The sequence below is a fragment of the Pongo abelii genome, chromosome 5 (assembly GCF_028885655.2).
Source record: "Pongo abelii isolate AG06213 chromosome 5, NHGRI_mPonAbe1-v2.0_pri, whole genome shotgun sequence".
NCBI classification, from domain to species: Eukaryota; Metazoa; Chordata; class Mammalia; order Primates; family Hominidae; genus Pongo; species Pongo abelii.
The window spans coordinates 57085148-57111276 of record NC_071990.2 but is presented as its reverse complement, the minus strand read 5'-3'; the positions used below and the strand labels follow the sequence as shown (position 1 = coordinate 57111276).

General features: G+C 35.3%; 1 protein-coding gene across 20 annotated transcripts in view; it reads left to right on the top strand.

Annotated features, from left to right (window-relative positions):
- Positions 1-26129, top strand: part of DST (dystonin) — a 482223-nt gene that overhangs the window by 416679 nt on the left and 39415 nt on the right. For all 20 annotated transcript variants that reach the window (NM_001133823.2, XM_054556951.2, XM_054556941.2 and 17 more), the window contains 12 exon segments: positions 6277-6396; positions 6592-6699; positions 8194-8412; positions 12606-12809; positions 14137-14368; positions 15254-15480; positions 17207-17329; positions 17452-17553; positions 19895-19996; positions 22277-22450; positions 22736-22891; positions 25921-26118. In NM_001133823.2, coding sequence (NP_001127295.2) covers positions 6277-6396; positions 6592-6699; positions 8194-8412; positions 12606-12809; positions 14137-14368; positions 15254-15480; positions 17207-17329; positions 17452-17553; positions 19895-19996; positions 22277-22450; positions 22736-22891; positions 25921-26118 — 1965 coding nt within the window.

Below are 26129 nucleotides of genomic sequence, written 5' to 3'. Positions count from 1 at the left end.
ATGAAACAGGGACACGATATGACCTGAGCTCATCTTTTTAGACACACCTTTAGTCATATGCAATTTGTTTTATTAACAGTGACTCTTCCCCCAGACCCCTGCCCCCAGCCTACCAACAGCCACATGTGATGGGATAAGGACATGTGTCTTGAATAATACTTCACAATTTTAAAATTTGTAGATTTAATGATTTGTCCCAGTTAAATCAGGGAGAGTTAAATTAGATTTTCAATGACTAGGTGTTCTGTTTTCTGAGCAGAAATATCTCTTAAGATACTTCATATTTTTTCCCAGTTTTAAGGTTGCATATATACAGATATACCTCCTTTATAATGTCAACCTGCTTTTTGAAATTTAACAAAAGCATAAGCACTTTGTGAACTGTCAAGTCACAATCACAGAATGTATTGACTTCTAAACATCAGCATGGAAGATGTCAAGAAAAACATGGAAAAGACTTAAAAGTTTGAAGGGAGAACAGAAGGGAACATACAGATACCTTCTCATTAGCACATACTTTGTAACCACTTTGTATAAATTTAGGTTTTTAAAAAGTTTTGATTTGACAGGTTTAGATTTTCTTGTTAATCCTATATCACAATAACAGTTTTGAAAAGATACGCTATTGAACTTTCATAACATAGGTGTGAAGGCCCTATTTGTTTTTATCTGAGAAATAATTGAAAAACCTCAGTAATGGGTGAATGAGTAAGAACTTGTACATTCACTGATACCACCCACCAGTCCCCCAAATCTGACTCTCTAGATTTGCGGGCATTGGTATTCTAAAAAGGGTATTATTTTTTAAAGTAGTTGGGCCCATTCATTACTTTTAGGAAGAATCTGAATGGGACAAGGCAGCTTAGTAAATAATGATGTTGAGCTGAACTGCCTCCCTTTTACAATACGTGCCATTATCTGAGTTATAAACTGTACGTATTTTTGCATTTTAAACCTATACAGAGTAGCATATCTTTGTTGCTTTCTTTCTACAAGCTTTGTGGAAATGGAGAAAGGCACTTTTGCTTGAAAAATGTACAGACTTGGGTTCTGAATTCAGACTACCTTGATTCTTTAAGCCTCAGAGCAATTCATCATCCTTTGCTTCTTATAATGTACAACTGTCAGTAGTTGCTAAAATATGTATATCTTACCGGGTCTGGGAATCCCAAGCTTTCTTCAGCAGTTCTAATTGCTTGGCTTATGTAAGTGGGCCCCATAATAACCCTGTTAGAAAGGCCCTTGGATTGGTGGTTTGGGTGCAGTTAATGCAAACAACTCATTAGGTCATTAGGAATCAGCCTGGAGAAAAATATCACCTGTTTATTTCTTTTAAAGGACCAGAAGGAAACATCTCCTACGGAAATGAGATTTGTTTAGACCCTCCAGGTGTTGTGGATGGGAAAATATGGGCTGTGTTATAAATAATGAGAAGCAAAGTGGAAGGAAATGCTAATCAAAAGAAAGTGATAAGATCCCCAGTAAGGGGAAGGGAGTAAAAAGGATGTCCTTGAGGTTAAGGTTTGCTTATCATTTTGCCTTAAACCTCTATTAAAACCTATTATGTATTGACCGTTGTGATATTTGGCAGTCCGGAAGTCAGACCACCTTCGTTAGAGTCTCAGGCTCAGCATTTACTACCTGAGTAGTCTTTGGTAAGTTAGTTAACTTCCCTTTACCTCATTTTTTTAGGCTGGAAATGGAGTTAATGGTAATACATGATACAGCTGTCAGGATTAAAGGAGGTATTGCATGTTAAGCACTTAGAACAATGTGCTCAGTAGGATGCTGACTGTTACTGTTTTAGAGAGTGTTTTTCAGGCATATTTAGATGTAGCTACTTAAAATGTCTTCACTAACTTTTAGAAAATTCCTGAAATGCTAATTCAACTATAAACAGAAGTTACAGTAGCTAGAGTTGGTGGTTCGGCTCCTCCGATGCTATTAAAGTATTTCCCCAAATACAATTATGGATGCCAAGATTATCAACATTTTATGTTAAGTCAAATTTTACTACTTGTATGAGTAGTAAACAAATTTACTAAAATTTGGCCTAGTGTATTTCTCTCCATGTTGCTTACATGTAAAGTGAGCCATGTTTATGGTCCATTAGAAATATACATGTTAACCAGTCATTTGAGTGAGTCATAGACATAAAATGTCTCGCCTTACTATAAATTACTTAATGTAGATCCTGTAGCTACTCCCTTTGTTGCTTAACAATATTTGATAATTTAATTTTAAAAGTTTCTCAAATGACAGGTGGGAAATATCTGTTTGAAGTCTTTTTTTTTTTCCTTAGCAGAGCAAATGTTTGACTTGATCAAAGAAACATTGTTTGGATTTCAGCTTTCCTTTTTTGGCAGCTTAGATGGTAACACCATACTGTTTATTGCTGGAAAGTTTTTTTTTTTTTTTTTTTTAAATAGGGGAGACATAGTGTTAAACTAATATTAATATTTCACAGCCTGACTGTCTTTATGAGAACACTCATTTAAATACTGTCAGGCTGAACACAAACAAGAGGGGTGGGGTGTTACTTTATTTTTTTTTTTTTCAGGAACCAGTAGAAGAAAAAAATTTATAACTGTTAAATTTTATTCAGATATCTTGCAGTATTTACACTCAGGTAGAAAGGACTGAACTGTTTTTCTCAGTCTTATATTCTTTAATTGAATCACATAATCAATTTTTACCTATAGCTTTATTATATATGCCTTGAAAAGTAAGTATCCACAGAAGACTCTTTCACTTCTTTTTCATGGGGATTCTTTCTCCACACCTGAAGCTGCTGAATTAGTTGATGAAATGTTTTTCTTTTGTTTTCATATTGATCAATAATTGCTCATGAATAACTTCATTTGAAATTAAATAATGTCACAGAAATTATTGAACCAGCTTAAGATAGATTATTTTAAGTGGTTTCTTGGTTTCCTTATAATTACAGAAAGTCTACCTATAAGCTTGATGATATTAAATTTTCAATATCAAAAAATAAATTATACCCCACGTTGATGAAGTTATAGCAAAACACTGCTTGTGGGAGTGTACATTAGCACATTCCACCTGAAGGGCAAATTAGGCAGTATTATATCGAAGAGAGAAAACACAAATAGGAACTTATAGGTGAGACGTTACCCACAGAGTTGTTTTTCTTTCTTTTAAAATTTTTTTTATTTAATATATTTTCTTTTAATTTTTAATTTTGATGGACACATAGTAGATGTGTATATTTATGAGGTACATAAGTTATTTTGATACAGGCATACAATGTCTTTTTAAAATTAAACTTGTTTTAAGATAATTCTAAGTTCACCTGCAGCTGTAGAAACAATACAGAGAGATCCCATTGTATCTTCTACTCAGTTTTCCCCAGTGGTAACATCTTTATAGTAAAATATCACAAGCAGCATATTGACATTGATACAGTCAAGATACAGAATATTCCCCTCACCATAAGAATCCTTCATGCTGCTTTGTGAGCCATACCCATTCCATCCCACCCTACCCTCCCTAACTTCTGTCAACCACAAAGCTATTCTCCATTTCTATAATGTTATTTCAAGAATGTTCAAGTATTTTTTCAGTCACAATCTCTTTCTCTTCTCCTTCTGGGACTCTGATAACATGAATATTAGGACTTTTGTTGTAGTTCCACAGGTACCTGCAGTTCTGATTATTTTTTAAGTTATTTTCTATTATTCAGTTTGGGTAATTTCCATTTCTATTTCTAAATGGTAATTTCTTTTCCTTCACTGATTCTTTCTTCTGTCGCCTTTGTTGAGTTCATCCACTGAGATTTTTATTTCAGTCATATTTTTCAGTTCTACGTTTTCATTTGGTTCTTCTTTATACTGTATATTCTTTTTCTTTGCTGAGATGTTCTGTGTTGTTGATGAAGCCTTCATTTGTTTCAACTATGAACATTCAGAAGTACTCATTGAAGCATTTTTATCATGGCTGCTTTAAAATCATTGTCAGATAATTCTAACATGTCTGCCTTCTGGGTATTGGCATCTATTTGATTATCTTCTTTAATTCAGTTTGAGATTTTCCTGGCTCTTATATGATGTTATGAGTGTTAGAGCTTAAGCTTTCTGTTTTAGCTGTCTTCCTCTTACCACTCTGGCAGAGGTGGGGGTGCTACCAGGTGAAGGTAGAAGTCCAGGTTCCCAATTCAACCTCTGTTGACACCTAGGAGATGGCTCGTCATTTCTGCTGGGTGGGAGTGGGAGTTCCAACTCCTTATGTGGTCTCTACTGGTACCACAGTGCAGGTGGCTGTGATGGTGACACACTGAGTGATGATGAAGATCCTGACTCTCCACTAGGCCTTCTCTGATATCACCCCAGAGGAGTGGAGGGAGGCGCAGTTCGTTACTGCTTAGTACGGGTGGAAGCCCAGCCTCCCCACATGGTCTCAACTGACACGATAATCTGGGGATGAAAATTCTGGCTGCCTACTTGGCATTCTCTAACATCTCCCGGCAAGATTGTTGGGGACCTTGTCATGGCATTGCAAGGATAGAAGTGTAGGCCCCCCATTTGTCCTTTCTTGGCATGAGTGTGAGTGGAGCAACCATTTTTTCTGTAGTGTTTGGTTGGAATAGAGTGGTTATTGTTTAAAAGTTGTCTGTTTTGCTAGACTACTCCTTTCCTGGTCCTTTGGCTAGAGAGAGCAGGCTTATTTTGGGACTTTGTACCCATTAGTGTTGTGTGGTTGCCAGTTTCTCCAGTATTTAGTCTTAGATATGTGAGGCAAAAAGAAAATCCCAGAGAACTCACCACTGTGTTCTTCCTTGTGGCCCAAGGTCCATGGTAGTTCTGTCCTCTTCTCTCCCCTTTGTGGAATCTTCTTATGTATGTTTTATATATAATGCCTGGGATTTGTAGGTGTACTTATCATGAGGAACAAAGAAAAGCTAATGTACTCCATCTTCCCATGAGTTGGCATAGTGTTGCAGAGTTCTTAAAGTATGAATTTTAAAAAATCTAGTTTCTTATCTCCACCCATCTTTCTCCCCACCTACCTGTTTTCCCACCTCATCTGGATTTCCAGATTCCTTTGAAAAGTTAGAAGATCTGGCAGTACTGGACTTGAATAGCCAAAATGTTCATTCCTCATTAATTCTTCCAACTGAGGTCATTTCAGTGATCATTTATGATTGGTACTGTGGTGTCACAGGCCCATTTTATTCATGGGAGGCATTGGGGTTTATCCGATGGAAGACATTGAAAATGTTCGTGCTCTTTGACTTGATAGTCACTTCTAGGAATCTACACTAAGGAACTAATTAGAGATGCCAACAGAAATTTATATACAAATATATTCATTATAGGGTTGTTTGTATAATAACAAAAATGCAGAAAGCTTAAATGAAAATCCAGGTATGCTAGAATATAATGGTATTATTTGAAAATCACATTTAAAGGAGTATGACATGGGAAATGTTCATAGTAAATGAAAAAGCAGGATATAAAGCTGTTTATACAGTGTCATCCCAGACATTTTTTTACAAATCTTTCTCTCTTGATTTGTGGAAGAAAATTCACTACAATACCAGCAGTGTTAACTCTAGGTTTTAATTTTCTTCTGTATGTTTTTCTCTGCTTTATGAATTTGTACTGTGCTTATAAATTACTGTTTTAATTACTGTTATGATCAGGAAAATAACATTTCTTAAAATATTTAAGAATGCTCTTAAAAATGTTTTCTGCCATTATTAAATGAGATGCTTAAAAATTATACGTGAATCATTTAGGGGTATACTCTGCATATATAGAGATGTATATTTACACATGCATTTATAAACATAATAGTATAATAAATAAATGGGATATTCTATTCTTTTTGCTAGGAACTATGTACTTTGATAGCAGAATGTTAGTTGCATATCATAGGAGTTGAAGTGATGGGTGAAATGATTAAAAGATGGTACCTGGCTGTTGGCTTTCATAACTGTTACATTTGGACAGTACTCCTAAGGTGCAAATTATTAAGACTGCCTGAAAAGAAGGCAATAGTGCTAGCTGTCCTAAAATCATTAATGCAGTGCTATAAATCCAACATATTTTAAGAGCTTGTGTTTAATCACTCTGTGGAAAGTTCTCCTTTCTTTAAAATTTAGTCATTATCACGAATTATTTTAGGATGTCATGAGGAGACAAGCTCGGATTTTCCACTTGTGTAATAAGGATATTTCAAAGAACTGTAGATAGGTATTTTCTGGCACCAGGAACAGGAACGTGCTGACCTAATTATTTATCTTTTGTTTAGTTTGACCAAGCAGCTGATGCTGAGTTATCTTGGATTACTGAAACAGAAAAAAAATTGATGTCTCTGGGTGACATCAGGCTTGAGCAAGACCAGACTTCTGCTCAGCTTCAAGTTCAAAAGGTGAAGAAATACATTTCCAATTGCCATATAAATTATTTGCTGATGTGCTCCAACTCTATAAAATGTGCTTGTATGATTTACTTTTTAAGACCCCTCTAGTATAATGTGGTATTTTTAACTACTTAGCCTAATTGTTTTCATTTTAGTCATACAATTTCTTGTTTTATTTTTTGTCTTTATTTTGGTAAATCACAGACATTCACCATGGAGATTTTGAGACACAAGGATATTATTGATGAACTTGTTAAATCTGGGCATAAAATCATGACCACATGCAGTGAAGAGGAAAAGCAATCAATGAAGGTATAATCTTGTCTGTGGACTGGTAGTGGGACTCTTGAAAAAACAGCAGGTGTTGAGCTTTCAGTCCTAGAAAAACACTTCTCCGTTATCCACAGCTGCCATTTAAGCAGCAAAAGTAATTAGTTTAAATAAGGCATTTTTCAAGTTTATAGAATAACAGTGAAAGGAATGTTTCTTAAGAGAATCACTATGAGGACAATCTTTTTGAATAGGCACAAAGGCTATTAAGGTTTGAGACCTTGGTTAACTGGCACGCATTAAGCATTCAGTTAGTGTTAGCTGTATTATTACCATTATTGTCAGTATAAATTATTGTTTTTTATATGTATCAACTACTGTTTATTTGCTTCAGAGACATTTGGGCCTCTTAATAAAAACCAAAATATGTGGCTCTCTCTAATGCTGAAATCCATTTTGTATAAAGTTACAGTAAGCTATATAGGGAAAATATGATCTGAGTAATTAAGGAAGCATTCAGCTTGTGTAGTTTTAATTATCCTTTAATTTGGCAGAAAACCAGCCACAAATAAAAATGTTCAATTCATATTCAGACATCTAAGCAGCCTGAGGAAATTGATGTATATTCATGCTTCTGGTAGGAAAGATATCCCATGCATGGCAAAAAAAAATAGGAATCTATATGCCTAAAATCATATTTTAAAGAGTATGCATTGCTTTTAAGGTAGACCACAGATAAAATAATAGAATGCACAATGTAATGTTATGCACTCTTTTATTTATTTATACTCTACAATGGCAATTTGCTTGTTTATAATTGAATCTTTATTATTTTTGTAAAGACTCTGGTGTGAAAAATACAGATTGTTATGAAATAATTTCTTTGTTATTCTGTGGTTTATTGGGTTATGATTGTGCTTTATCTTCTGCTATTAGTTTTTGCTATGAGTTTATACCATAATCTAGATCACTGACTACCCCGTTAAATCCGTGTATAGCACAATGGCAAATGTTCTGCTTTGATTCCTCTCTTTCTCTTTCTCTTTCTCTTTCTCTTTCTCTTTCTCTCTCTCTCTCTCTCCCTCTCTCTCTATATATATACACACACATATATATACACACATATATACATATATATGTGTATATATATATAGAATTAATTTTGTTAACTAAAAATTTTGACAATTTCATTTGCAAAAGGTAGTCTTTATTTTTTTTCTGCAAAATATATGTTGCCAGAATCATATGGGACTTGTTTTCTAATCTTGAAGCCACTGTAAGAATGACTGGAGAATTGTGCATATTGTTTTTGGAGATCTCAGTGTCTTATTCATAAAAACTTGAGGCACTTTAATTTAAAGTGAACTTTTGTACATATAAACCATTAAAATCTGAATAGCTTTTACTGATGTATTCATTTAACATATATTTGTCAAATGTCCACTCTGTCCAGGTGTACTGTGCTGGACAGAGCACTCTGGAGTGTGTGTGCTTGTTGGCCTGACCAGTTAAACATTTCATCCTTTTATTTTCTAGAAAAAACTGGACAAGGTACTGAAGAACTATGATACCATCTGCCAGATTAATTCAGAAAGGTATCTGCAGCTGGAACGGGCACAGTCCCTGGTTAACCAATTCTGGGAAACATATGAAGAACTTTGGCCATGGCTGACAGAAACACAATCAGTCATCTCTCAGCTTCCCGCCCCAGCCCTTGAATATGAAACTCTAAGGCAGCAGCAGGAAGAACATCGGGTAAGCCTGGTGTGAAAGAGAGTATTGTATTCCCCATTAAAAGAGAATCATGATTTTTATGGTGGTTTTTAGTACAGTTAAACACTTACATGATTAAGGCATTTTAGAATATCGTGTTCTGGTCTGTGTAATTTGCTTACCTCATAATTGCTTCTTATACAGGGTTATAGTGAGAAGACTCATGTGGATAGACTTATTGTATATGTCATTAATTACATCACAACTTTTATAAAATATGCAGTACAAATTATCTAGATAGAAAAAAATTCCCATTTAAAAATGTTATAGAAATAAGCTTTTGAAGTGCTTTCAATTTACACACATTGAATTGTTTTAAATTTATACATTTAGAATGTAAATGCAGAGTGGAAATATATGGGAGAACCATTATACAGACAAGGCCATTGAGTTTGGAGAAAATATGTGATATAATGAATGTGTCAAAATAGCAATATTATGAAAGCTATGAAAAGGAAAAATGATGAAGTATAAAGACAGATTATTTTGTTCACCTTATGTACATGGAACTCCTTTGAAGTTCTTGTTCCTGTAAGTGTAAATGGGTAAAGTAGGAGGAGCACATTTACAACTACAGTTACATCACAATAAATGATGAAGTATAAAGACAGATTATTTTGTTCACCTTATGTACATGGAACTCCTTTGAAGTTCTTGTTCCTGTAAGTGTAAATGGGTAAAGTAGGAGGAGCACATTTACAACTACAGTTACATCACATTTTAAACATGCATGAAATGGCACTTAAAGCCCTCTTTTCAGCAGTCACTTAATTGTTAATATGGCTTAAAATTTTGTAAGGGTTTATGTGAGAGAGCATTCCAGACTGTCAGAAAAAAACTAGATTTCTTGCTATTTATGGACTTGTGAACCTAGTTGCTCTTCCAGATCTGTACAGAATGTACTCTGAGACTAATCATGCTGTGCATGTGTGTGTGTGTATGCACATGAGGGGGGGTGTGTGTGTGTGTGTGTGTGTGTGTGTACACCTGTGCCCAAGAGAGAAGGAGGGAGAGAGAGAGAGAGAGGGCAAGAGAGAAAGGGAGGGAAAAGTGCAGTTCAGGGTTTATTACATCATTGTTTGGAATATGTGACATCTTGTTAATCTTGTTTGTTTATCTGTTTAATGAATTGGCATTGAAGACTATACTGAAGTATTTATTTAAAAGAGAGTTTTAGAGACCACACTTTAACTTTATTTAATATAGAACGGGAATCTTATGGAGTTCTATCTAAATGATTCAGCAGGAGGAAGACAAGTATGTAGAATTCAATTTTTGTATAAAGATTTATTTGTGGCAGAAATCTGATATCTACTCACTGAATTATTTTAAATAAAAAATGTTTCATGGATTTCTATGCTGAGGTGATTTGACTAGCCACATTTTTAGCATAGCATCAAATAGTATGGAAAGGCTCATTATTGAGCTTAAATTTTAAAAATTGAGTTTTTTGCCTTTTTGCATAATCTTTAAGCTCTCAAAACAAATTTGTGATTGTCTATATAAAGGGAGGTACAAAACTTTATAGCCACATCTTCAGATTGTTTAAACTAAAAGCTTTTCTGTTGCAGAATATTTGTAGCCTCCTAGGATGACATTTCTTCTCCAGCTCTACAGCATCTTCTCCATGTATTTTGGGGGAAAATTAGTTCATTCTAGCCAGAAATGAAAAATGGCTCCAAGGGCCATGTTACCACATGATAGATATCTTAAAGTCACACCGGATAGCTCCAGCATGACTGGACTCCTATGACAGCATGTGCCAAGAATCATTTTGTCACATATAAGGCAAAAGGCATCTCCTTTTGGGCCCTTTTCTGATGCACACACATACCTGAGTAGATGGCTGGTAGGTGTTCTCTTGCCTGTCATGGAATGGTTTAAGAACGGTTTAAAAAAGGCTCCTCAGCCAGGCGCAGTGGCTCATGCCTGTAATCCCAGCACTTTGGGAGGCCAAGGCAGGTGGATCACCTGAGGTCAGGAGTTTGAGACCAGCCTGACCAACGTGGAGAAACCCTGCCTCTACTAAAAATACAAAATTAGTCGGATGTGGTGACTCAAACGCCTGTAATCCCAGCACTTTGGGAGGCCAAGGTAGGCGGATCACCTGAGGTCAGGAATTCAAGACCAGCCTGACCAACATGGAGAAACCCTATCTCTACTAAAAATACAAAATTAGCTGGGCGTGGTGGTGCATGCCTATAATCCCAGCTACTTGGGATGCTGAAGCAGGAGAATCGCTTGAACCCGGGAGGTGGAGGTTGTGGTGAGCCAAGATCGCGCCATGGCACTCCAGCCTGGGCAACAAGAGCAAAACTCTGTCTTAAAAAAAAAAAAAAAGGCTCCTCTCACTACTTGCCAAGCCAAGTTGCCTTATAGTGGTGCTATACAGGTGAGATCTACCTAGACTCAAAGGAACTCAAGAAATATCAGCAGAGATGTAGCATTTTATTTGAGAGTCTCTTGATAACTCTTGAGTGAAAGCTTGTTTTCCAAGCATTCCTGAAAGAACATTGACAGGAGAACGTATGTAACATCTTCAGTTTTCCTGTTCCATGAGATTATCTATAGCTGATATACCATCACCACCTCCATTCGGTAAAGCAGCATGAAGATATCTAATTATGCAAAATAAAAATAAAACCTTGGTCTGGGACACCCAGGAGCTAGATTGCAAACATGGCCCTCCCACATTCTTATGTGCAGCATGCTACATTAGACTCTTCCTTCTTTTAAAATCGAATTCATCTTTATTTAGCCCTTTCTAAAACTATTTTGAGGCAGTCTTTTGAAAACCTTCAAAAACAGTTTATTACATTGGTGATAGTTAATGATGTAATTCCTCAACAAGTTCTCAAAATAATGCTCATAATTGATTTTAGTAGACACTTTCAATAAAAATCTAGGTATGTGGCCATCCTGGTGACTGATAGAAATTAGAGTTTGCAGGAAAAGATTGGTAGCTTATCTCTAGACTATCTTTCCTGAAAGTAAGATTCCCCAGAGAAGCTTTTGTGAGGGGCTGGAGTTTGGAGATACACATTCTGGTAAGGACAAAGAGCTGCTGATGAGGGAACCTAATCAATAATGTGATGCAAATGAAAGACCCCGTCAATGCTGCACAGAGGCCAGCCTCAGAAAAACCTGCAGGCAAAGGCAGATCTTCCCCCTGGGGGTGGCTTTGGTTTTGACCCATGAAAAACTGCTCATTGAAATCCATGGGATCCATGAGGTGTATGTATTCTAGCTTTATTCAGGCTTCCAACACATCTTCTCTATTAAAGGGAATGGGGATCCACTTGAATTCTACACCCACACACTAGTATAAATATCATTGTATTTCTTGATTAGCTAACAGAATTATGCACATTCATATGACATGTGTTTTTCCTTAAATATACCTTACAAACAATGCTCAGTATATAGCTGTGTATTGATAGATTGCCCTTGAAGCCTTTAATATTTTAAAATAATGAATATAGATTCATTCATATGTATGTCTGTATATCATATATATAGAGAATAGATTCATACATAAATATAAAATGTAATACATGTTCATTCATTTTATATCAGTCCGCATATATAAATGCAATGCCTTGTGGGCTTACATCACCCTAACATTCCTTATCTTGAGATTTTGTCTCAGCATTGCGTCTAACTTATATTGAGCTTCTTTCTATTCTTTTCTCTTCCTTCCCTCCTCCTTCCTTCCCCCCGTCTTGTCTCTCTCTCTCTCTCTCTTTTTCTTTCTTCTATTTTTGTATATATCATGAGTGTGCAGAAAGGAACACGATGAGATATGACTTGGTGTCTGTAGGTTGGGGACATAGTGAGTTCAGAATACTTTTATATAATATGACCCTTGGCTAATGCTCTTGTCAAAATGTGCTGCTCTTGGTATGAGATGCATAATAAATTGGGATTCATTATTTCACTGAACCAGCATCTTTGTACCCTAAAGGGGCTTTGGTGTGACCAGACTGTTGTTTAATCTTTGTGTCAGGGCCTTCTCTTCCTGGCAAAGAGCTGTATGAGCCATCATGTGTTAAATGCCTTGTGATGGGGAGGGGTTTGTTTGGAGTTTCTTGCCAGCTGGATGCATTGCAGGTGTAGACAGCTGTAATATGGAGGTGTGACCTTGAGATCCTGAAAAGCTGTTTGGTTTGTTATAGCAACTGCGTGAGTTGATAGCTGAACACAAGCCTCATATAGATAAGATGAACAAAACTGGGCCACAGTTACTGGAATTGAGCCCTGGGGAAGGCTTTTCTATCCAAGAGAAGTATGTGGCAGCCGACACCCTTTACAGTCAAATTAAAGAAGATGTCAAAAAGCGAGCTGTGGCACTGGATGAAGCCATTTCTCAATCAACTCAGGTAATTGTTTACACTAGATATAGAATTGGCTTCTTGCAGATAGCAGAGCACAGAAAGACATTTTCCTGGATTTCCTGATTAAATTTTAACTAAAATTATTTCACCACATTAACTCTTGAGTATTGATGTCTGTGTCCCTCAGAGGTGATATTTGCTTGCATCCAGCCTTTGTCTCCTTATCTTTCTCTGCCTGCTTATAGATATAATACAAATAATTTTCAATGACTTAAGAAACATGCAGTTGTCATCATTGTCCAAATATTTAATTCAGTGTCCATCCTGAGTAGAATGTAATATTTGCCATTGGGAGAGATAAAGGAAAGTGTTATAATTATTAATAAAATACTCTCAAGAAGGCAATGAGAAGAAAGAATGATAGGCTAAATGAAAAGAAAAAGAATATAAAGTTGGATATTGATGGTTTTTTCTTTTCTGAAAATATCTTTTTTCAAGAAGTTGAATTTTGAAATACCCAAAGATTTTCCATTTTCAAGATTTGGTTTTTATTATTAGATATGGCACATTAGAGTGGGCCAATGTAACAGTCCTGTGTGATTATTCCTTTAACTTTGAGATAGTATAGAACAAAGTTCATTCATAGATGTGAATGAACAAGTTTTTATAGCTTTGCTTAATTGTCTACGGAACCTTTACAAATAAAAATTTTAAATTCTCTCATGTGTCTGATTATGTGTTTAACCATGAAGTAAATAAAAACTTCTGAAACCTGTAACTTCTGTTATATCAGAAGTTACAACATTGGGGAGGTTTTTTTGTTAAAAATTTTTTTTAACATTTTTCAGTTCAGGAAGTGCATAACTTAAGGATTCCCTGGAATCTAATCAAAACTTTCCATGAATTTCACATTAAATAATATAACTTTACAGGATGCCAAAATAGTTCATTAAAAATGAAGTAAACAATCCGTTGTAATAGACAAATACTCAGCTTATTGAACTTGATTTTTAAAATTAATTTGAATTATGATAACAGGATGAAGCAGCAGGTAAGGAGATGCTGCTGCCATGTCGTCCTGGTCCAATTACATATTAATATATACCATTTCTTAATGGATACACTCAAATATTCATAAGAAACTAAGTCTATTTTACATAGGTAGTGTGACACAGAGGTGCATATACATCATGATTTTAGGCAAGTCTTCACACACCAGGTGGATGTAACTTTTGAATGGGTCTGTTGATAAAGAGGCTAAGATTTATTCTTAATTCTGACATTAAATTATAAAAAATGTTTTTTCATTTAAATTTCACACTTGGTATTACAGATCTTTTTTCCATAAAAGATCTCTTTGTTTTGCCCCTAGTTCCATGACAAGATAGATCAGATCCTTGAGAGCCTGGAACGCATCGTGGAACGTCTGAGGCAGCCACCCTCTATCTCTGCAGAAGTCGAGAAGATCAAAGAACAGATTAGTGAAAATAAGAATGTGTCAGTAGACATGGAAAAGCTACAGCCGTTGTATGAAACTCTTAAACAGAGGGGAGAGGAAATGATCGCTAGATCTGGGGGGACTGATAAAGACATATCTGCCAAAGGTAATACTTTTGGAATAGGGAAACAAACTTTAAAGCATTCTAAATGTTTATGCTGTTTACTCACCGTCCAATTGGATAACAAAATGCTGCATCTTAAAAAAGGTATTACAAATGTGAAGTGTTTAGGGTTGAAGGGCTGTGTATGCAAATCCCTTGTTAATGTCTTCCTGTGTTTGTGAAATTAATCGGTTGAATACAAAGCGTGCCATTATACATAGACCATGTATAAAGACCATATGTTCAAAGACCTTGTGTATTCAGGCCTTTTAAATCAGTAGGTTGAAGCATATTGCTAATAAGGCCATATCTGGGGTTTTTTCCTCATTACTGACTCTGTACCTTACCTAGCATGGATCCTGCATCACAGAGCCACAAAAATGGGAACCACTACCACAGCCAGCCATCTTTGAGATATGAGCTGAGGGTCAAAAGGGAGAGCATGTGCATAGTGGAAATTCACAATGAGAGTACTCTAGAAGCAAGCCCAAAGTACATACCATACATTGTTACATTCCTGGGACTGAACAGACAATTTTACTCTTGATTTGGGGAGCATAAAAGTGTACTTAGGTGATTATTTCACTGTCTTTGGGATTAAGGATAGCCTTAATGAACTTGAAACTTGATAAACTTGGTTCTACTCTGAGCTCACTTTTGTCAGGAAGAACCTTGGTTTGGCAAGAATAGGAGACCCAGAGATATTGTGTTATTTGGCATAGACTCTTGGACCCACTGATATCCACTGGACTGGGGTCATTCAAAACTTGGTCCAGTTTTAGATACTTAGCAAATTGGATCACTACTTTCTGTGTGAACTATAACATTCTGCTTTGTTGGTTACGTGGGGCTAACCAGTCGCCTTGTGGATATTGTTTTGCTTCATAGCTGTTCAGGATAAGCTTGATCAAATGGTTTTCATTTGGGAGAACATACACACACTGGTGGAAGAGAGGGAAGCCAAACTACTGGATGTGATGGAGCTAGCAGAAAAGTTCTGGTGTGATCACATGTCATTGGTAGTTACCATTAAAGATACTCAAGATTTCATCCGGGACCTGGAAGATCCTGGAATTGATCCCTCAGTAGTAAAACAACAGCAAGAAGCCGCAGAGGTAAGCAGAAAATCTCATTGAAAGTTAGAAAAATAAGTTGTGGCATAATGAAATCCAGATTCCTTGGGTAAATATTAGGAGTTATTCTGTTAACATTTATATTTGGTTCTGAAAATGGAATGTGCAGTGATACAGTAGGAGATAGAGTATACCCACAAATTTCACTTTGAGATTGTATGTTTAAAACAATTTCTCAGGCCTGCATGGTGGCTCATGCCTGTATTCCCAGAACTTTGGGAGGCCGAGGTGGGCAGATCACTTGAGGCCAGGAGTTCGAGACCAGCTTGGCCAACATGACGAAACCCTGTCTCTACTAAAAGTACAAAAATTAGTTAAGCTTGGTACACACCTGTAGTACCAGCTACTTGGAGGGTGAAGCATGAGAATCACTTGAACCTGGGAGGTGGAGGTTGCAGTGAGCCAAGATCGTGCCACTATACTCTAACCTGGGCGACAGAGTGAGCCCCTGTCTCAGAAGACAAACAAAAACACAAAACAACAACAACAAAAAATTTCTCTTTATCCTCACTGTTTTTGCCTTATTTCAGGGCCTCATTATCTCTCTCTTTCTTTTTGGCTTCCAGAGTAATCCAAAGTACAGACTGTCTTTTCCTTGCTAGGCCTCTGACCTTGCTGCCAGTCTTCTCTCTAGATCTGCTCTTACTATGTTGCTGCCTAAACCCCCTCAGAGGCATCCCCTGCCATCTGGATAAAGCCCAAACTCCCTAGAGCAGGGCATGCAGCTTTTTGCATCCCAGCCTAGCTCATGCCTGTGTTTCCAAAGTTATGTTTTTCTCTTGCTCCTTTACCAAGCTCCCTCCCTGCTACTGATTAGAAAGGGCATTTCCCAAAACAAACTGTTTTGCTCTTTCTAGCGTCAGTGCCTTTGCGCATCTTATTTCCTCACTCTAGAATGTCCTTCCTGCCACTCTACTGGCAAAGTCCACTCAGGGTTCAGTTGGATCATTACCCCCATGTAAAACCTTTTCTTGTATACTTAGCAGAGTTAGTGCATCTGTGTTCCCATAATATTTTGTTCATGCAAAGGACTCTGCACATAGTATGATTTACTGTTGCTTATGCCTCTGTCTTTCCTGCTGTAGTGTGGGCCCCTTGAGGGGAATAGCCATATCTATTTTTATTTGTATCCCCAGTGCCTGGTTTAGGGCTTGGTTTATGGTTATTCAGTGTTTGTTGAATGAATGAATATATTTAACCAAGAAGATGAAAGCAAAAGTAGGATACTGCCTTTCTGTTGTGGTATTTTTGTACCTTACAGGTCCTACCTGGTCCTGCCTAGGGTAATGACATAAAATGTAAATCCAAAGCTAGATTATTCTAAATCTACTAACAAATACATTAATTTGTATAGTTTTTGGATTCATATTTTACTTGTCTATGTTAAATGTATATTGGTTTGGAAGCCAAAATGTCTTTCTAAGCCTTACAGTATTGTTGATATTTTTAAAAATTTGTTTTGGTATTTGTTAAGGTATTTCTTATCTTTATAATAAACATTTGACATTTGTTACTAAAAGGGTGCTGTTTTTCTTTTAAAATATTTCTTGTTGAAAAAATTTATTGCAGAAATTTAGAAAACAGAAAGAAAGAAAAACAATTAGAATGCCACCTTCTAGAAATAACTACCATTGATACTGTTGTGTACTTTTTAAAGTTTTGATGTGGTTTTGCTTAAAATTCTAAGGCTGTCATTTTCTTATTCTAGGCCATAAGGGAAGAAATAGATGGACTACAGGAGGAGCTGGATATAGTTATTAACCTGGGTTCTGAACTCATTGCGGCATGTGGGGAGCCTGATAAACCCATTGTCAAGAAGAGTATAGATGAGGTACAACTGGCTTACTTATCAGAATGGCTTTTAAAAAGTTTTTAGTTAACTAAAATATTTTGTTAACAGTAGTTGAAAGTTTAAAATATGGCACTAAAAGAATTCTAACATACATCTTGTAGTTAAATTCAGCATGGGATTCTCTAAATAAAGCTTGGAAAGACCGGATTGACAAACTTGAGGAGGCAATGCAGGCCGCCGTTCAGTACCAGGATGGACTGCAGGTAAGGGGATTACCGTGTATGTGCTGGTCTTAGCTGGAAGGAGGAATCGTACTAATTGATGTCTACGTATTGGCACCACCTCAAGATCTGCCAGTGCATATGCAATTGTGGGCAAATTATTCCTGCAGTTGCCTATGTATCTCAGTTCATGTTTTGTCTTTTAGAAGATATTTCTGACCTTTCAGATATGTGTAGATTTATATACACATCTAAACACATTTCTGTATACACATTCAGTGAAATTTACTTTGAAAAGAAATATTTTGATTTTTTTTAAGTGAAAGTAAATGTTCCCACACAGTATTTTTTATAAATGGCTCAGCACCAGACAGTGAAATGGAACTAAATCTGAATTCTGTTCTGAGTGGAATAAGATGAAAGGAGTAAACACTATCTAAAAATATCACCAAGTTTAACTAAAGTCAGAAGTAAAGAAATTTGATTTGAAGCCAGTATTCTCCATGTACAAAAATAGATTTCTATTAGGTCATAATCTGGTGTGTAAAAAGTGTTTTCTTCTTTTCCTTGTATATAATTTCTTTTAGTAGTTGTTTTTCACTTAAGGTTTTTCATTCAGTTCATTAACCATTTATAAGGGTTTTTTTTTATATTAAAAATTATCTTGTCAGTTGAGGCCAACTCGGGTATATTTCTCTCCCTACCTCCCTTAACCTTGCTCCATTTCCTAACAGGCTGGCAGGAGTTTAATCTTTCATCCTTCTTACCATATGGAAAAAGCTTAAGTATTTCCATAACACTAAGTGAATATTATTCTTAAAGCCCAGATGAGAACATCTTTTCCTTTTTCATTATGCCATTCCATTTCTATATTTGTAAAAATAAATGTCACAGCTAGGCTTTATGCCAGTTGAGAAGTTTTTTGAACTTTGGAAATATATGAAAGATTTTACTGCAAATAACACTTTATTATATTCTCCCTCCCTCTTCTTTTTTTTTTCTTTTGTAACCTAAGTGATAATTTACTCTATTAGGTATCAATGACAGGTAACTAATTCGGGCTCCAGCCTGTGAGGCTAGGTCATTGTTAAATCATTGAGTTGTGATCTCTTCCATGGCTAGAGGTGGCAATGCCACCACATGCAGCCATTTAGGAGGTCACACGCAAGCCACCGTGGCTTGTATAGTCTCTTTATCACTACCAGAAAAGTAAGGCCCGTCATAAGTCCTGTTGATCATGTATTAGTAGCATCACCTGTGCTAGCAAAGGGCAGATTGATTTATTAAGTAGCTACAGTACAGCTAGCTGTAGCTAGATGTCAAAGCTCTGGATGCTAATTTTCAAGATTTGATTTTAAAGTAAAATGTGTTTTATTTCCCAGGTTGCTGCTTAAGTACTTAGTCAGAGTTGGCTAATGATAACTTAAAAATCCAAGATTTATCGCCCTGCTATATGGTTTGTAAACTTCATTAAAGTGCAAAATATCCCAGTGCTTTGGGAGGCTGAGGTGGGAGGATCACTTGAGGCTAGGAGTTCAAGATCAGCCTGGGAAACATAGCAAGATCCTGTCAAAACAAGAGCTGAAGTACCCCATCTACAATTTTTTTTTTCTCTTTTTATTAGCCAGCCATGGTGACATGTGCCTATAGTCTGAGCTACTTGGAAGGCTGAGGTAGGAGGATTGCTTGAGCCCAGGAGTTTGAGGTTACAGTGAGCTATTTGATTGTGCCACTGCACTCCAGCTTGGGTGACAGAGTAATGGCAAAATGATTTTATTTTGTATTCAGTACCTAAAAAAATGTGATTTGAGCCTTTTTAGACTATTTTTATTACCTAAATAAATAAGAAAAGCAGGAGAGTCTGAAACCTGTTATAATTCAGAATAATGGTCTTAATGCTAATAATTTATATGTGCAGGATCTTAATGCTAATCTAAATAATATTTAAGGGTTTGAGTCAGATATTTTGCTTAAGTTCTATACAGTAGTTTCTTGCTTATTTGAATGAACAAATAGATTTGAATCTTTTTCTTTCAGTATATTTATACAAGCTGCCTTTTAAGCACACGTAATGAAGAATTTCATGTGATTGGATTCTATAAATGTTTTCAAATGATTTTTTTAGAAGTTCATAATATTTCAAGAATCTATTGAATAAACAATTTCTTTTGCAAACTCGTATGTATCTATTTCATATTTGGGACAACCATTTTGGTATATTACTGCTTTTACTAATTTAGGTGAACCATGTTAATTTTTTATAAAATAGTCTAATTCTGTAATATCTTTTAGATTTATGATTGTATTTTTCTGTAGTACTTGAAATACTGTAGCAATTTCAAATGTACTGTTGTAACAACACATGGACTAATGTGTCTTTCAGGCGGTATTTGACTGGGTAGATATTGCGGGTGGTAAATTAGCTTCAATGTCTCCAATCGGAACAGATCTCGAAACTGTCAAGCAGCAGATTGAAGAGCTAAAGGTATGTGTGGGGGCTAATTTATCGAAGACTCCCTTGCAATTTTAAGTCCTTGATTCACATAATTTTTTACATAAATTTATTTTACCTACTGTAAGTATGACAGCTTAATTATAAAGCTAGTTTAACGTACATAGTGCTTTCACATGCTAAGCAATATATAAGTGTTCTTTAAATAAAGGAAAGAAAATACTATTAATAGTTTTCTTTTTATAGTAAATTAATAACTGTTCATATAGAAAAATCAGAAAATACAAATAAAAAGGAGAAAAACAAATTATTTGAAATCACCCAAAATGTTATGTACCTAGAGATTACCTTTCTTAGATTTGATTTATAGCCTTTCTGTTATCTTCATGTTAGGAACATGGAGGGGGGGGTGTGTGTGTGTGTGTATAGGTAGAGAGAGAGAGATGTATTTAGATAATACTGTAAGGATTTTTATAGCTTGTTTAACTTGTTTATTCAGTAGTATATTGTTGTCACTACACTATGTTTTCAGTACACTACAGCATCATTTTTCTTTTCCTGATATTTTTAATTTTAATTTTTAATTTTCGTGGGTACATAGAGGGGTATATATCTATGGGTTACATGACATATTTTGATACAGGCATGCAATATATAATAACTACATCAGGGAAAATGGAGGTACCCATCACCTCAAGCATTTATCCTTTGTGTTGCAAATAATCCAATTATACTCTTTTAGTTATTTTTAATTGTACAAAAATTATTTTTGACTATAGTGACTTTGGTGTGCTAGCAAATACAAGGTCTTATTCATTCTTTCTGTTTTTTTATACCCATTAACTCAACATTTTTATTTTCTTTAGAATGTTCTGAGTAATTAATTTAGTCTTAACAGGTTAAAAACACATCCGTGATATAAGAATGTTTCCCAAAAGGTTTGTTTTGTAAATGTTTGTTGTTTTCCATAGCTGTTCTCTGTAATTTTTGCTTTTGTAATTCTTGATCTGCAGATGTGAAAATGGCTAAACTGTTTCCTCTTTGAATTCCTCTATACCAATAATCATTTATCAAAATGGGAACAGCTATTTCCTTCCCAATTTTAACTCTCCATATGCAGAGACATCACACCGTCTGCAATGAACTTTGCTAGATTTTGTGTGAAAATATTATCTGGCTTTAAAATTGTAGCATTTTCATATCTAAGTGTGACATAGAATATTTCATTTAGAAACAAATTTTCTTTTTGAGAATTTTATCCTTATCACTAAATTGAGTTTTTTTTTAACTTTAATTTGCTCATGTGGCAAACATATGATATACTTTATATACAATTATGGGTGTGGATAATTTATTTTGGATACTTGCATATAGCTCAGTGATTTTTATATAGCAGCCTGGTTAGAAGTGCTCACTCTGAAATCAGGTTATCTGAGTTTATATCCAAGTTCATCCACTTAGGGCATATGGCCTCAGTGGTCTTACTGGTCTTACTAACTGGTTTTACTCCTATGTCTTTAGCTTACATTAAGGTTAAAATTATTTCCCCAGTAAGTTGGTTGAAAGTAACTTGAACATACCAAGTGCTTTCTATACCTTTGTTATTATTTGCAAATTATTATTCATGTATTTTTGAACAAAGTTAAGGGACTGCTAGCCATGAATTTTGTACTATTACATATTAAAATAAATATTTTATGAAAGGACAGTTACCTATTACAAGCAACTGTTTGCTAACCTGTTGGTTGGCAAAGCCAAGATGATTAACTATGTGAGTGACTTAGAAAGTAGGAGAGAGAATGACATCCTGTGTCAGCAGTGGGTGAGGCACAGGAATATTAATGAACACAGCACAGCTACAGAAAACATAAAATTATCAGGGGACACAAGATGTGTGTATGTTTCAGAGCAGGAAATACTAATTTGTGTTTCTTAAGACTTTTTTGGCTTTCATATGTGTCAACATATATTTCATTTTCTTTTCTATAATTTTAAAACTCATTTTTCAAATGCATATATTGGAATAAGTTCAGCCTTGAAATTTTTTTTATTGTAGAGAATAAAATGAAATGAAATGTCAAAATTATAAATAGAAACATCTATCTATTCAAAAATATTGAATAAAGAGAAAATATTTTCCTTATTTTTTTGCCTGTAATTCTTCCACTGGTAAGCCTCATGTGAGATTTTTACTTTGCGTCACCTCCCCTCAGTAAGTAGTGTGAATTAGAATAATGATATAATCAATAGATTTCTTTGTTTGGAGTTAGTGATCTTTAACAACATTTTCTTTATATATCTCTTTTAAAATAGCAATTTAAGTCTGAGGCCTATCAACAGCAGATAGAAATGGAAAGACTGAACCATCAAGCAGAGCTTTTGCTAAAGAAAGTAACAGAAGAGAGTGACAAACACACTGTTCAGGACCCATTAATGGAACTGAAATTGATATGGGATAGCCTGGAGGAGAGAATCATCAACAGACAGGTAAATACCAAGACTTTTCTTAAGAAATTATAAATTTTCAATTTCAGATATTAATGTAAAATAATTATTAAAGATAAAATTAGAATTATTTCTGCTTCTCATATATTCTGTTTTAACCACGAGGAGCGTCAAACTTAAAACATAGAAGGATATGATGATTAGGCTTCATTGGATACGTTTATGGACTTATGCAACATGAAACAATTATTTTTTGCCCTTGTTTTATAGACATGTCATTCATAATATCAAATTTATAAATGGATTTTCTTTCCACTTTTTCTGTAGCATAAACTGGAGGGTGCTCTATTAGCGTTGGGTCAGTTCCAACATGCCCTGGATGAGCTCCTGACATGGCTGACACACACCGAGGGCTTGCTAAGTGAGCAGAAACCTGTTGGAGGAGACCCTAAAGCCATTGAAATTGAACTTGCCAAGCATCATGTACGTAGCTGTTAATGCATGTTATGTTTCTTCTCTGTCCATTTCTAATGTCATCAGATTTCTCGGATATATTTCTTCTTTATGCATGTTTCAAGTTTATGATTTTGACACAAGTTCATATTTGACATTTATAACTAAAGGTTAACTACTTAAAACATTATAGTCAAAATATTTTTCTTAAAAGATTATGGTCAAAATATTTTTCTCATTCCAGGCAATTATTATCAAATGAAACAAGGATGAGCAATTTGTACTAAAGTTTATTAGAGCTGCATGGCAAACACTAAAGATTTAAATCCTTAATTATACCTGTCATTGTGATAATGTCACCTATTTTTTAAAGTTGTTAGGGATAGCCTAAAAAGTCATAGGCAGAAAATGTCCTACTGCAGGTTTTGTGTATATTTTCACTCTGGTCATCCATATTTCCATGTCTCTTTCATTTGCAGCTTGTTTGTCTTTTCTGACATATTTTTATCTGTCTGTACGTCTCTTCTTATGTTGGGGCTTATCCCTTTGTCTCCATGTCACTCTTGTCTTTGACTGGATTTTTGTATCTTACTCCTTTCTGAATTTTTTAAAGTATTTATTACGTTTTAAAAAGTTGTTATATGTCCTGCACTTGATTTAAAGCTAGTAAGTTGAAAAAATTTTGTCTTAAGAGATATATGCAAAGCAATCTTATATTGTTGTCACCTTTGTGACACTTCTTAATAGATCATTCCTTATCCTTTCAGTCACTGGACTTAATGGATAAAAGATTATGCACGGTAGAGTTTATCCTGGCATTCAACAATCTTTCATAGACTTTGACATTCACATTAATAGTGATATCTTCAGAGTCCTAAATCCTAAACTAAAATAAATTTTTCTTAATTATCAAATAGGAAATGTTTGATTATTTTACATATTGACTCACATTTTTTAAAAAGGTAGGTTTTTAGCACTTTATGCTGTACAGTTTTTGACTATTCTTGCTTTTTTTCTTCTTCTTTCATACTTCCCCACAGTAATTGTTTCCTAGTTTAAAATTTTATTTTTCTCTTACCTTGTCTATCTACATTGATAGTCATTGCCCAGCCACATTTGATTAAACAATTTGGATTTATTTTGCATACTTAATGTTGACAGAGAAGCTTGTTTCATTATTTAATGTCTACATTGTACATTTGCTTAGAGCCCTAATGACTGGTGAGACCAGCTGCCTAGCAACAAAATATGTTTAGTGTCATGGTGTGAGTTTATAGCTGCATTTACATTTTTATAAACCTATCGATTGTCTTAAAGGTAACATACATCAGGATAGGAACTTTGTATAATATGGTAGAGGTGGAAAAATGAGGCAACCTGATCCAGTTATTTTGGTGGGGGATAGGTAAAGACCTCTTACTTCTGTTTGTCTAATTTTAAGTACTTTGAAATGGCTCCTTTTCTCTTTTCTCTTTTCTTTCCATTCCTCAAAGATCAAAATTAGAGGACATAAAATTCCCAGCAGAATTGCTGGAGGAAGGGACGAATGTTTCCGTTCCTTTCCTGCTTTCGTCTCCTACTGCTAAGCTCTGACTTTGTAGCAGGACTCAGACCATTCAGAAGAATGAATTTTATAGAATTCTCTTTTATGTTTTGGCCATGAAAACATTTAACTTTTTGATTTTGAGAGTGATCCTACTCTTAACATACCAAAGTGAATGCTTTCTATAAAGATAACTTCTTACTCAGTTGGTTTTGTTGCCTTTGAAAAACACTCCCTAACCAGATGCCTCAGAATATGAGTGAAAACAGTCAGAGAAACAGTGATATCAGAGGGTTACTGATCTTCACTGAAAATCCTCCCTGGTCTGAATTTCTTTCCAGATGTGTGATGTGTTACCTAGGATGGGAGATGATGTTCTTTTTCTTTACTATTACCAACCCTGAGTCAATGAGTACAGAGTAGGATCAACTTTTACCAACATTAGAGGGAGGTTTCTTCTGCTTTCCAAAAATGTAAGCATAGCCTCGTTGAAAGGAAACTATTAATATTACTAAGGCTATACTCATTCAGTAAAAGAAATTGATTTTTTTAAACCTTAGGGTTGCTTTCTGCACTTACCCCATTTTAGTGCATTTAAGCGTTATTAATCTATTCATATATTTCCACTGTATAAAAGGAAGGCATTATTTGCTGGGTTCTGTAGTTAGCATTTCATTATATATGTTTTCTACTTGAAGAACAACTGAATTTTGGAATGCTGGGTTTAAGTATCTCTGATATAGAGTGTTAGTTTTAGGGCCTTCCAATATTTCAACTTAGCAGTCAATTCCAGGACCTCCTGTATGAGAGAAGATAAGGGAATATTCTGGAATTTTTTTTCTCTTTCAGAATGCTGATTGTAAAATATGGTACTGTATACCTTAGACATGATAATTTTATATTTGAAAATGAATATATAGGAGTAAAATATATATTTTGGTTACTTGACATGAGAATTAAACTAAAATTAGCTTGAACCAAGTGAGAAATTTTAGAACCTTTTAATTATAATCTCTAGCTATTTAGTGTCATCAAGTGCAAGGTCATTCCAGTGGCAATAACTAGCAAACTGTTCTCACACAGTCATTTCGGGGGACATTGATAGAATAAAGGTATATCCAGGAAGGTTGCAAATTTAGGGGAAAGGAAGTTCATCATTTAAAAACTTAATATTAGCCAGCCTGGGCAACATAGTGAGACCACATCTGTATAAAAAATAAAACAAAATTAGCCAACCATGGCAGTGTGTGCCTGTAGTCCCAGCTACTTGAGAGGCTGAGATGGGACGATTGCTTGAGCCCAGGTGTTGAGGTTGCAGTGAGCTCTAATAGAACCACTGTACTGCAGCCTGGGCGACAGAGTAAGACCCCCATCTGTTTAAAAAAAAAATTAAAATTCTACACATATAACGTTTTTGTTTCAGGATGTTTCATAACCAGAAAGGAAAACAATTGCGTTAAAGATGATATTAACATGTTACAAACTAGCAAACATGGTGTTATCTTAATATTTTCAGGTGCTCCAAAATGATGTATTAGCCCATCAGTCCACAGTGGAAGCCGTTAATAAAGCAGGAAATGATCTAATTGAATCAAGTGCAGGAGAAGAAGCAAGCAACCTTCAGAACAAGCTAGAGGTTTTAAATCAACGCTGGCAAAATGTTTTGGAAAAAACAGAACAAAGGAAGCAGCAGCTGGATGGTGCCTTGCGCCAGGTGAGTAAGAG